Here is a 12,500-nt window from a genome sequence, read left to right on the forward strand (position 1 = left end):
CAATCCCACAAAAGCGTAAAGAGGTAACATCGTGATTCAAAGTTAAAAAATGTGCCGCAACTGGATAATTCATATATTTTCTTCTGATCGAACTCTTATGTTTACTAATTCTTTGTTTCAATTGACGTGACGTTTTTCGGGAGTTCCTTATCTGTTCATTTATTTATATAAATTTAAAATACATTACAAACATTAATAAACAGTACAATTACATTTGTTCAAATAAAAACTATTATTTTGTTACAAAATTACACGTTGTGGCTCTGTAGACCCAAGATCATGAGTGTGCACCCCTATATGAAGACCGCTCAAGGGTCAAGGGTCAACACAAGCATATATAGGCAGTAAAACCCAACACATTATAACCAGATACAGTGCGCCAGCTCTTCTGGGACAACATCTTATTTATAAAAGGAGAAGTCTTGGACTCCCCAAAGACTGCCAACCATTGTGAAGTAAGTGAGCAAGACTCTGCAGTGCCACAACTACTAATAATTAATTAATTATTTTTTATTTTTTATTGCTGTAACATCTGGTTGACATTAAAAAAAGACTCTTTGTCCATGTATTTAACAGAATCCAGAATCCAATAAACCTGCACATTTTCTAAAAACGTAACGTTTTAGCAGAAAAGTCCAATGATGGGAGATGGTGAACTCACTGACAGTTCCCGTCGGGCCTTCCCTGTAGTAATGCCCTAATCCCCATACAAACAGCAGCTGAGCTATATTTATGATTTTCCCATATAAGCACAAGCTGTTTATAACTTTGAGTCATAATTTCACTATGAGTCCAGTTTACCTTATCCCGTGACTGCTGAGATGTAATGGCCCAATAAAAAATCTGTCAGAGATATTATTTTTCATTTGGAAGGATGACGTGAGACTGTCTATCTCTGGTAATAAATCTTTGAGGTTTTGAAGATTTTAATTATATCTCCTGCTGGCAAAAGTTGGGAGAATTCTTGGAAAACCGGCCAAGCTGTACTCTCTGCCCCTTGCTCATGAGACCACTAACCACATTTATATCAAAACCTGAATTGCAATGTAAACTAACAACAGGAACAGACAAAGCCGTTTTAACTGATTTCTAAGTTTTGATGTCCTGAAACTGAATACCGGTGACATTAGTCTGCTTCTTTGCATCTGAGAGTTTCTCTGCTGTGCCAAGATCCATTACCTTTAAAGTTCTGCACTGAAACTGGACCTAAGCAACATCGAATCGAACTTATCAAACAGGCAATGCATTTGCATGAAAAAAATCTAACATCTACAAGAAAGTTACAATCTAAAAAATCATGGACCGTGACACACTTTTATGCCATGTCTTTTAACCCAAAGCTCATTATCTGTGTGTGCCAATGTAACGGTATTCCTCATATTGGTTGAATGACAACATCTTCCTATTTCCTCACCGGAACAGAGAAACATCACACCACAGTAAAGACGTAACATGATCAAATCTGGCGGGACGGTTCTGCTGAGCACTCAGTAATCACACTATATAAGCGGCAGCCCGAACCCCAACACTCACAGTGAACAGGCTAAGGTGAGGGAACTGCACATTTTAATATAAGATATAATGTAGAACGCCTGAGTGTCCTTATTCAAATGATGTATACTAACCCATAATTGAAGATGCTAACATACATCACTGTCTCTTAGTGTTTTTCAGAAAGCTGTTGTTTTCCTCTAGGAGCATCGTGAAAGGTAAACTAACACCAGTTACATTTACTGATAAGTAACTGATTACAACATTGTAAAAATAATGACAAGATGACTAGTTTATAATGTGAATACCTGAGAAAAGTAGAGGTAATATAAGCAGCGTTAAGGTGATATATGACTCCGCAGTGCGATCATGGGAGATGGGGAGATGGAGTGCTTCGGCCCGGCGGCCGTCTTCCTCCGCAAGCCGGAGAGAGAGAGGATAGAGGCTCAGAACACCCCCTTTGATGCCAAGACGGCATTCTTCGTGACAGATGCGGACGAGATGTACCTGAAGGGTACGCTTGTTAGTAAAGAGGGTGGAAAAGCTACTGTGAAAACTCACAGTGGGAAAGTAAGTATCGTGAGTTCTTCAGTTAAATATACAAATGTGTGCATGAAAGTCTCTCTTGATCACTGATCAATGTTCATTACAGACTGTCACGGTAAAAGAAGATGAAATCTTCTCCATGAATCCTCCCAAGTTTGATAAAATTGAGGACATGGCCATGATGACCCACCTCAATGAGCCGGCTGTGCTGTTTAACCTCAAAGAGCGTTACGCAGCGTGGATGATCTACGTAAGTCTGAGCTAATCATATTTTATTCCTGGGATGGGGCGGCAGCATTGTAAGACTGGACTATCCATCTCCGTTTCAGACCTACTCTGGCTTGTTCTGTGTCACCGTCAATCCCTACAAGTGGCTCCCAGTGTACGATACAGTCGTTGTGAACGGATACCGAGGCAAAAAGAGGATTGAAGCCCCGCCTCACATCTTCTCCATCTCTGACAACGCCTACCAGTTCATGCTCACTGGTAAGTGGATTCCAGAAGTCTCTCAACAAGCGAGAGTTATGACAAACTTATATTTAAAAAAAATATTCACAATAACTACATATAATGTAAAATAGTGCATTTTTAAGTTGTTTGATATTAACAAAATGTGCACATACATGATAAATCCATCCCAGTTTTTGCCTTATCATATATAAAGTTTATATACTACCATTTCATTCATCCGTGCGTGTTTACGTCATATCCGTGAAAAAAGCAAAGAGTTCAGGCGACTACTATCTGGAAGTTGGTCCTCCACAAGTAAGGGTTAGTTTAATGCTTCAACCGCTGGACAGCCATAATGCAGTCTTGATAGATGAATAGACTAAATACAAACAATACATTTTGTAATATTTACTGATAAAAAAGGTCCAAACATTATTAGCTAGTAAACCAGACCAAGCTGTTTTTTCAACGTTGCATTCAATTAGTAATTGCTTCATAACAATTATTTAAGTATGCATTGTTGCATAATTTTACTGAATCTCATTTTTATGCACGGACATGAATGAATGACTAGAAAAAATGTAACATTTTATAACACTTTATGCCTTCAAAGTTACTACCTAATTTGGAAACCCTGTTCACATTTCATGGTTTAATTTCAGATCGCGAGAACCAGTCTGTCCTGATTACGTGAGTGAATATTCTTCTTCTGCAATAACCTGAAGCTTTTCCATTATAATGTAAATCCGTAGAGGATTTATGACTAAATGATGATCTATTGTGAACCTCCAGTGGAGAATCTGGTGCAGGAAAGACTGTGAACACGAAACGTGTCATTCAGTACTTTGCAACTGTTGGTGCGATGTCTGGATCGAAGAAGGCAGAAAATGTCCCTGGAAAAATGCAGGTTAGTGAATATCTCTTCAAGACAATGTTATTGATAACAGCATTTGTGTTTTACCTAATAACTTTCCATTGTCCTACAATTACATATAGGGATCATTGGAGGACCAAATTGTGGCAGCCAACCCTCTGCTGGAGGCTTATGGTAATGCCAAGACTGTGAGGAATGACAACTCCTCTCGTTTTGTGAGTTAAACTAATGATTATAACATTATACAACTTCAGCCACACTTTCAAAGCTGCCAAACAGCTGACCTTTTGTAAATAATTTCAATCTTCATAGGGTAAATTCATTAGGATTCACTTTGGGACCACTGGAAAACTGGCCTCAGCTGATATTGAAACTTGTGAGTCACATTGTTTTAAGCCAGACATTTTATTTGGAGAGTAAGATGTGGGTTAACCCATTTTTGTCTTTGAAAGATCTGCTGGAAAAGTCCAGAGTAACATTCCAGCTGTCTGCGGAGAGGAGCTACCACATCTTCTACCAGCTCATGACCGGACACAAGCCAGAGCTGCTCGGTGAGAAATCTACAGTATTGTGCATTTCATTTATTTCCATGTTTGAGAACACTGTTAACACACTGCACATCAACTCTTTACAGAGGCCCTGCTCATCACCACCAACCCTTACGACTATCCAATGATCAGCCAGGGCGAAATCACTGTCAAGAGTATCGATGATGTGGAGGAGTTCATTGCCACAGATGTATGTAGAATGTAGTAGTAGTAGTAGTATTTTCAGATTCTATGCAATATATCTGTACAAACATAAACATCAGAATAACACTAGCATAAACTGAAAACTGCATGACATACAATATAAAATACCCTTCTCTTTGACCCAAATAATATGTGATTCACTTGGTCACTGTAAAAAACAGACTGCCATTGACATCCTGGGCTTCACTGCTGATGAGAAAATCAGCATCTACAAGCTGACAGGTGCGGTGATGCATCATGGAGGGATGAAGTTTAAGCAGAAGCAGAGAGAGGAGCAGGCCGAGCCTGACGGCACCGAGGGTAAGACGTACAATTAGCAGCATAAACTGACGTGTAAACGTTCACTTCATTAGTGACAATAATGCGTAAAACTGTTCTTCCTCAGTGGCTGATAAAATCGCCTACCTCATGGGCCTCAACTCCGCTGACATGCTGAAAGCTCTGTGTTTCCCCAGAGTGAAGGTCGGAAATGAGATGGTGACCAAAGGCCAGACAGTACCACAGGTGATCACTTATCTACTCGAATAAAGTGTCTCGTAGACATTCATAGTTGTCTTGGGAAGTAAAAGAGTAATGATATGATCTACGCTGACCTTTGAATTTCTCAGGTGAACAACTCAGTCTCTGCGCTCTCCAAGTCTGTCTATGAGAAAATGTTCTTGTGGATGGTCATCCGTATTAATGAGATGTTGGACACAAAGCAGCCAAGGCAGTTCTTCATTGGTGTGCTGGACATCGCTGGATTTGAGATCTTTGATGTGAGCTTCAGCTATCAAAGTCTCTGTAACAATCAGGATATAAAACATAATAGACAATAGTAATAACTTGCCTCTGCTTAATTGTCAGTTCAACAGCTTGGAGCAGCTTTGCATCAACTTCACAAATGAGAAACTGCAACAGTTCTTCAACCACCACATGTTTGTTCTGGAGCAAGAGGAGTACAAGAAAGAAGGCATTGAATGGGAGTTCATTGACTTTGGTATGGACTTGGCTGCCTGCATTGAGCTCATTGAGAAGGTAAGAGGACATTCAGCAAATTAAAATGATTATTCATATTGTGCCTGTACTTGAGTGTGAACATTTCTTCAACAGCCAATGGGCATCTTCTCCATCCTTGAAGAGGAGTGCATGTTCCCCAAGGCTACAGACACAAGCTTCAAAAACAAGCTACATGATCAGCATCTGGGCAAAACTGCAGCTTTCCAGAAGCCCAAGCCTGCCAAAGGTAAGGCAGAAGCCCACTTCTCTCTGGTCCACTACGCCGGCACTGTGGACTACAACATCGGTGGCTGGTTGGACAAGAACAAGGATCCACTGAACGACTCTGTCGTGCAACTCTACCAAAAGTCATCGCTCAAAGTGCTGGCCTTCCTGTATGCCGTTCATGGCGGTGCCGAAGGTACGAACATTTGCATTTCATCAATTCCTTTGTGTTTTAATTATGTACAATACACATGCTTAGATTATCAGAGTGTAACACACTATGTGATCACAGATTCTAAAGTATCATGAAAATTGTATATATAGCTATGCAAGATAACAAATAGATTCAACAAAATTCAAATAGAGATTTATTGAAGGGGTTAATGGAAAGCAATACAAGATCAATAAAGACCCTTTTTTTCATTGACATAAAACAGCTGAGGGAGGAGGAAAGAAAGGCAAGAAGAAGGGTGGTTCCTTCCAGACAGTGTCTGCACTTTTCAGGGTAAACAGATTCTCTCTTTTAATGAAGGAGGTGAACTTTTTCTCTAATAAAGATTAGACTAACGACAAACATTTCCACAGGAGAACTTGGGTAAGCTGATGACTAACCTGAGGAGCACTCACCCTCACTTTGTGCGCTGCTTGATTCCTAATGAGTCCAAGACTCCAGGTAATCCTAATCTCTGAAGACTCAAAGGTTTTGAAAATATCTCTGGAACCTTAAGAACATTTCCATTGCAGGTCTGATGGAGAACTTCCTGGTTATCCACCAGCTCAGGTGTAATGGTGTGCTGGAGGGCATCAGAATCTGCAGGAAGGGTTTCCCCAGCAGAATCCTCTATGGTGACTTCAAGCAGAGGTAAAGACACCTTTTTGCATCCACTGAATTAGAGATGATGCACCACATCTTCATCCTCTTATGACCATTTTTATCCTCCATGACTCTCCTCTGACTGTCCTCTAGATACAAAGTGTTAAATGCTAGCGTCATCCCTGAGGGACAGTTCATTGACAACAAAAAGGCTTCAGAGAAACTCTTGGGCTCTATTGATGTTGACCACACCCAGTACAAGTTTGGACACACCAAGGTGATCAAACCGAAAGATACCAAAAAATTTCAATTCTGTCCTTATTTACTCACCTTCACGTCATAAATTGTATCATTTACTTTCTTCAGTGGAGCACAAGTGAAGATATCTGAAGAATGTTTCAGCAGTTTTTTTCCCCATACATTGAAAGTTAATGTGGTCCGTCATGAACAACCTGAGTAAATTTTTTCACACATTTTAGGGTGAAGCATCCCATTAACAGGTTCAATCATTTCAGAAATTCCATGGAAAACAAAAAGCTGAATTACACAATGACATTCTAAATAATTCTGCACTTGCAACTTTAATGCAACAGTTTGAGGAAGGAGGGCCTTGCACTAGATGGTGAAGATGGAGGCATGGATTTGCTGCCATTCAAACAAAAGAAAATCAGTAAGGTCAGGCACTGACGCGGTGATGGCGTCTGGTTTTCAGTACAGTAAAGAAGTACAGTTCTTCCACACCAGACTTAGTGAAGCATTCCTTAATGGATCCTGCTTTGTGCACAGAGACATTGTTATGCCTCCCTAAAGAGTTGAGTCAAAGAGGACAGCACAGAATTCTCTAGAGTGTCATTGTATGTTATAGTATAGAATATAATAGATTTATTTTCACATCTACAATTATGAGGACTACTTGGCCTTTTTTAAAACTATTATCTTCCAAATGTTCTTGTAGGTATTCTTCAAAGCTGGTCTCTTGGGTACTCTTGAGGAGATGAGAGATGAGAAATTAGCAACGCTGGTTACCATGACTCAGGCTTTGTGCCGTGGATACGTCATGAGGAAGGAGTTTGTCAAAATGATGGAAAGGAGGTACTTAAAAAACTGTTTGGAACACAACTGTTTGTTACGAAAGACTGATAATGACTAATTTACTGATTGCAATTTACACAGAGAATCAATTTATTCCATCCAATACAACATCCGCTCATTCATGAATGTGAAACATTGGCCATGGATGAAGCTGTACTTCAAGATCAAGCCTCTTCTGAAGAGTGCAGAGACTGAGAAAGAAATGGTAGCCATGAAGGAGAACTTTGAGAAAATGAAGGAGGATCTAACAAAGGCATTAGCTAAAAAGAAGGAGCTTGAAGAAAAAATGGTGTCACTTCTTCAGGAGAAAAACGACCTTCTACTGCAAGTAACATCTGTGAGTATTTCAGCTCTTATTGATCTTAATATTGATGCTACAGCTATGAACAAAAGCCATTCAACTAAATCCATCTCAATGAACAGGAATCTGAAAACCTCTCTGATGCTGAGGAGAGATGTGAAGGTCTCATTAAAAGCAAGATCCAGCTCGAAGCCAGACTCAAAGAGACAAATGAGAGACTGGAGGATGAGGAGGAAATCAATGCTGAACTGACTGCCAAGAAGAGGAAACTGGAGGACGAATGCTCTGAACTGAAGAAAGACATTGATGACCTGGAGCTCACCTTGGCCAAAGTGGAGAAAGAGAAGCATGCAACAGAAAATAAGGTCAATAATCTTTTCACATGTTCTTCACACTGCTGACTGTTCAGGATCTTGAAGATGAAACCAGTGAACAATGTTTACATTTAGGTTAAAAACCTGACGGAGGAGATGGCCTCTCAAGATGAGAGCATTGCCAAGCTGACCAAAGAGAAGAAAGCCCTCCAAGAGGCACACCAGCAGACTCTTGATGACCTTCAGGCAGAGGAAGACAAAGTCAACACTCTGACTAAATCTAAGACAAAGCTTGAGCAGCAAGTGGATGATGTAAGATATTTGGCATGAGAATAAGAACATGAATCAATAGGAAATTAATGTTGTGTATCTATACCAGAATTAAATGCTCTGGTTTCTGTGACAATAGCTTGAGGGCTCACTGGAGCAGGAGAAGAAGCTCCGTATGGACCTTGAGAGAGCCAAGAGAAAGCTTGAAGGTGATCTGAAACTGGCTCAGGAGTCCGTAATGGACCTGGAGAATGACAAACAGCAATCAGAAGAGAAGATCAAAAAGTGAGTGGACATCAGTCTTTACACAATGACACATTTTATATAAAGTAAGTATTCTGCACATTTAAAAAAAAAAAAAAAAAAACTTTTAAAAACAGGAAAGACTTTGAGATAAGTCAGTTTCTCAGCAAGATTGAGGATGAACAGTCTTTGGGAGCACAGCTTCAGAAGAAGATCAAAGAACTTCAGGTAACCCTAACCCGAATCATTTCAATGTGAAACTGTGAAATAGATGCATAGCTGGGATAACCCGCATTACAAATATCACTGGATAATTCATTTTTCTTTCTTTCTTTAGGCCCGTATAGAGGAGCTGGAGGAGGAAATTGAGGCCGAGCGAGCTGCTCGTGCTAAAGTGGAGAAGCAGAGAGCTGATCTCTCCAGGGAACTTGAAGAGATTAGTGAGAGGCTTGAGGAAGCTGGTGGTGCCACTTCTGCCCAGATTGAGATGAACAAGAAGCGTGAAGCTGAATTCCAGAAGTTGCGTCGTGATCTGGAAGAGTCCACCTTGCAGCATGAAGCAACGGCCGCAGCTCTCCGGAAGAAGCAGGCGGACAGTGTGGCTGAACTCGGAGAACAGATCGACAACCTTCAGCGGGTCAAACAGAAGCTGGAGAAGGAGAAGAGTGAATACAAGATGGAGATTGATGACTTGACAAGTAACATGGAGGCTGTGGCTAAATCAAAGGTAATGTCATTAGAGGATTATTAAATATAAAATCATCTCTAAAAACATCTGGATATAACCTTGAATCTCTTTAGGCTAATTTAGAGAAGATGTGCCGCACCCTGGAAGACCAGCTGAGTGAAATCAAATCCAAGAGTGATGAAAATATTCGTCAGTTGAATGACATAAATGCACAACGTGCAAGACTTCAGACTGAAAATGGTAAGACAGAGTAAGCTACACGTGTAAAAGCTTTTTTTTTTTAAATGAGTAAAAAGTCTGTATGCTATTGTTATTTCATTGTAATATCTGTAACCTGTTTCCAAGGTGAATTTAGTCGCCAACTGGAAGAGAAAGAAGCACTTGTTTCACAATTAACTAGAGGAAAACAGGCTTATACACAGCAAATTGAGGAACTCAAAAGACATATTGAGGAAGAAGTCAAGGTAGAGTTATACATAATTAATTCGCTTTTTTGATAATCTAAACCATTGTATGGATTGTAGACTGTTGAAAAACTCAAAATGTTCTGCCTGATAGGCCAAGAACGCTCTGGCCCATGGGGTTCAGTCTGCCCGCCATGACTGTGATTTGCTCAGAGAGCAGTTTGAGGAAGAGCAGGAGGCCAAAGCTGAACTCCAGCGTGGAATGTCTAAGGCCAACAGTGAAGTGGCTCAGTGGAGAACCAAATATGAGACTGATGCCATCCAGCGCACTGAGGAGCTTGAGGAATCCAAGTAAATACATCAGTGGAACAAGTCTTCAGTATCCTACATTTAATATGAATAAGATTTCATAATTTCACATCACTTCCCTCAGGAAAAAGCTGGCCCAGCGTCTGCAGGATGCTGAAGAATCCATTGAGGCGGTGAACTCAAAGTGTGCCTCTCTGGAAAAGACCAAACAGAGACTGCAGGGTGAAGTAGAGGATCTCATGATTGATGTGGAGAGGGCAAATGCATTGGCAGCCAACCTTGACAAGAAGCAGAGAAACTTTGACAAGGTAAGAAAGACATGGATAACCTTTAAACCTAAACGTTGATGGACCGAGGACTTAGCTAATTAACAATGACTACATTTCTTTCATTTTCAGGTGCTAGCAGACTGGAAACAAAAGTATGAGGAAAGTCAGGCTGAACTAGAAGGTGCTCAGAAAGAAGCTCGTTCTCTCAGCACTGAGCTTTTCAAAATGAAGAACTCCTACGAGGAAGCTCTTGACCACCTCGAGACACTGAAGAGGGAGAACAAGAATCTGCAACGTAAATGCAACTTTTATTTGTACAACAAGGACTAAAAAAGAGATGCATTAAAATAGAAAATCTTACACTTATGATTTTTAAACCCTTTTAGAGGAGATTTCTGACCTCACCGAGCAGCTTGGAGAGACTGGAAAGAGCATTCACGAGTTAGAGAAAGCCAAGAAGACAGTGGAGTCTGAGAAATCAGAGATCCAGACTGCGCTTGAAGAAGCTGAGGTGCCATTCCTTTGCTATGATACTAACATTATGATACCATTGCTTTGCATAACATTAAAACATTGAATATGGAATGGTTCTAAACCTTAAATGAAAATCTTAATTTCTGCTAATTATGTCCTTCTTAAACCTTCATATATGTACTGCCATCACTCTAGAGGCTACAGTATATTGTGACAAATTGAAAAAGTTTCCTTCTGTCCTTGTAGGGCACCCTGGAGCATGAAGAGTCCAAGATTCTTCGTGTGCAGCTGGAGCTAAACCAGGTGAAGAGCGAGATTGACAGGAAGATTGCTGAGAAGGATGAGGAGATGGAACAGATCAAGAGGAACAGCCAAAGAGTGATCGATTCCATGCAGAGCACACTGGACTCTGAGATCAGGAGCAGAAATGATGCCCTGAGAGTCAAAAAGAAGATGGAGGGAGATCTGAATGAGATGGAGGTCCAGCTGAGTCATGCCAACCGCCAGGCTGCTGAGGCCCAGAAACAGCTCAGGAACGTCCAAGGCCAACTCAAGGTATCTTTCTGTAGAATGTGGAAATGGATTAAGTATTGAATGTTTGACAATATGCATATGATACATGAACCAAAGCAAGAGAACTAACAAAGAAAGAATGTTGCCACAGGATGCCCAGCTGCACCTTGATGACGCTCTCAGAGGACAGGAGGACATGAAGGAACAGGTGGCCATGGTGGAGCGCAGGAATAACCTGATGCAAGCAGAGATTGAGGAGCTGAGAGCTGCACTGGAGCAAACAGAGAGAGGCCGCAAAGTGGCGGAGCAAGAGCTGGTTGATGCCAGCGAGCGTGTGGGACTGCTGCACTCACAAGTACAAAAAATTACTAAATACTTGGAACAAATTGAGGATACATGATAAACTTTCATATATAATGTGCACTAAACTAACTGCTTACATCCCACAGAATACAAGTCTTATTAACACCAAGAAGAAGCTTGAGACTGATCTGGTCCAGGTTCAAGGTGAGGTGGACGATTCAGTCCAGGAGGCCAGAAATGCTGAGGAGAAGGCCAAGAAGGCCATCACTGATGTGAGTGTTTACATTCTGCTTCTCTATTCTAATTTAAACAGTTATTTGACTTTGTGTTTAGGTTCATGTGGTAACAAAGGGAATATTCATAGAAGGTATTTTTAGCTATGAAGTGAAGTGAAGACCAAATATGGTAACCCATACTCGGAATTTGTCCTCTGCATTTAACCAATCCAAGTTAGAGTTAGTGCACACACATCAGGAGCAGTGAGCAGCCATTTTTTGTTGTGGCACCCAGAGAGCGATTGGAGGTTATATGCCTTGCTGAAGGGCACCTCAGTCATTACCTGCTGGTATTGAGAATCAAACCCTCGACTTTCGGGTTACAAGTCCGACTCTCTAACCATTAGGCCACAAATGCCCATCTAAATAGGTTAGTTGACTTAAATTGGCTTGTATTTCAGGCTGCCATGATGGCTGAGGAGCTGAAGAAGGAGCAGGACACCAGTGCTCACCTGGAGAGGATGAAAAAGAACCTGGAGGTGACTGTCAAAGATCTGCAGCACCGTCTGGATGAGGCAGAAAGTCTGGCCATGAAGGGTGGAAAGAAACAGCTCCAGAAACTGGAGTCCAGGGTAAATTTGAGTGTTCTGGAGCTTAACAAAATTCATTCTTAGATATACTGGTCGTGGCAGAGATTTGACAGGCAAAACAATAACTCTCTACTGAAGGTGCGCGAGTTAGAGTCTGAAGTTGAAGCCGAGCAGAGACGTGGAGCAGACGCTGTGAAAGGAGTGCGCAAATACGAGAGGAGAGTGAAGGAACTTACCTACCAGGTAAAACTACTTTTAATTAGAAATTTACCACATATTACAATATAAAGTTTAACTAAGACCATGACCAATATTTACACCCAAAGACTGAGGAAGACAAGAAGAACGTGACCCGACTGCAGGATCTGGTAGACAAGCTGCAGCT

General features: G+C 41.0%; 1 protein-coding gene across 1 annotated transcript in view; it reads left to right on the forward strand.

Annotated features, from left to right (window-relative positions):
* Positions 1-1,860: 1,860 nt before the first annotated feature.
* The window catches only part of LOC307165018 (myosin heavy chain, fast skeletal muscle), a gene marked incomplete at its 5' end in the record, with an annotated part of 11,114 nt that continues 474 nt past the window's right edge, over positions 1,861-12,500 (forward strand). Inside the window, 37 exons of the mRNA XM_079882271.1 lie at positions 1,861-2,061; positions 2,144-2,287; positions 2,367-2,523; positions 3,150-3,177; positions 3,280-3,394; positions 3,484-3,576; positions 3,674-3,737; positions 3,814-3,912; positions 3,996-4,099; positions 4,275-4,413; positions 4,499-4,617; positions 4,722-4,871; positions 4,960-5,130; positions 5,206-5,512; positions 5,754-5,821; positions 5,902-5,989; positions 6,061-6,178; positions 6,284-6,407; positions 7,086-7,222; positions 7,304-7,559; positions 7,646-7,888; positions 7,973-8,149; positions 8,247-8,392; positions 8,488-8,578; positions 8,688-9,077; positions 9,152-9,278; positions 9,384-9,502; positions 9,597-9,793; positions 9,876-10,059; positions 10,150-10,315; positions 10,407-10,531; positions 10,741-11,049; positions 11,159-11,362; positions 11,457-11,582; positions 11,987-12,157; positions 12,254-12,358; positions 12,442-12,500. The exon at positions 12,442-12,500 is cut by the window's right edge and continues 37 nt beyond it. Of these exons, the coding sequence (XP_079738397.1) occupies positions 1,861-2,061; positions 2,144-2,287; positions 2,367-2,523; positions 3,150-3,177; positions 3,280-3,394; positions 3,484-3,576; positions 3,674-3,737; positions 3,814-3,912; positions 3,996-4,099; positions 4,275-4,413; positions 4,499-4,617; positions 4,722-4,871; positions 4,960-5,130; positions 5,206-5,512; positions 5,754-5,821; positions 5,902-5,989; positions 6,061-6,178; positions 6,284-6,407; positions 7,086-7,222; positions 7,304-7,559; positions 7,646-7,888; positions 7,973-8,149; positions 8,247-8,392; positions 8,488-8,578; positions 8,688-9,077; positions 9,152-9,278; positions 9,384-9,502; positions 9,597-9,793; positions 9,876-10,059; positions 10,150-10,315; positions 10,407-10,531; positions 10,741-11,049; positions 11,159-11,362; positions 11,457-11,582; positions 11,987-12,157; positions 12,254-12,358; positions 12,442-12,500 (5,621 nt within the window). The remainder of the gene's footprint in view (positions 2,062-2,143; positions 2,288-2,366; positions 2,524-3,149; positions 3,178-3,279; positions 3,395-3,483; positions 3,577-3,673; positions 3,738-3,813; positions 3,913-3,995; positions 4,100-4,274; positions 4,414-4,498; positions 4,618-4,721; positions 4,872-4,959; positions 5,131-5,205; positions 5,513-5,753; positions 5,822-5,901; positions 5,990-6,060; positions 6,179-6,283; positions 6,408-7,085; positions 7,223-7,303; positions 7,560-7,645; positions 7,889-7,972; positions 8,150-8,246; positions 8,393-8,487; positions 8,579-8,687; positions 9,078-9,151; positions 9,279-9,383; positions 9,503-9,596; positions 9,794-9,875; positions 10,060-10,149; positions 10,316-10,406; positions 10,532-10,740; positions 11,050-11,158; positions 11,363-11,456; positions 11,583-11,986; positions 12,158-12,253; positions 12,359-12,441) is intronic.

This window comes from Squalius cephalus, assembly GCF_949319135.1.
Source record: "Squalius cephalus genome assembly, chromosome: 9".
NCBI lineage: Eukaryota > Metazoa > Chordata > Actinopteri > Cypriniformes > Leuciscidae > Squalius > Squalius cephalus.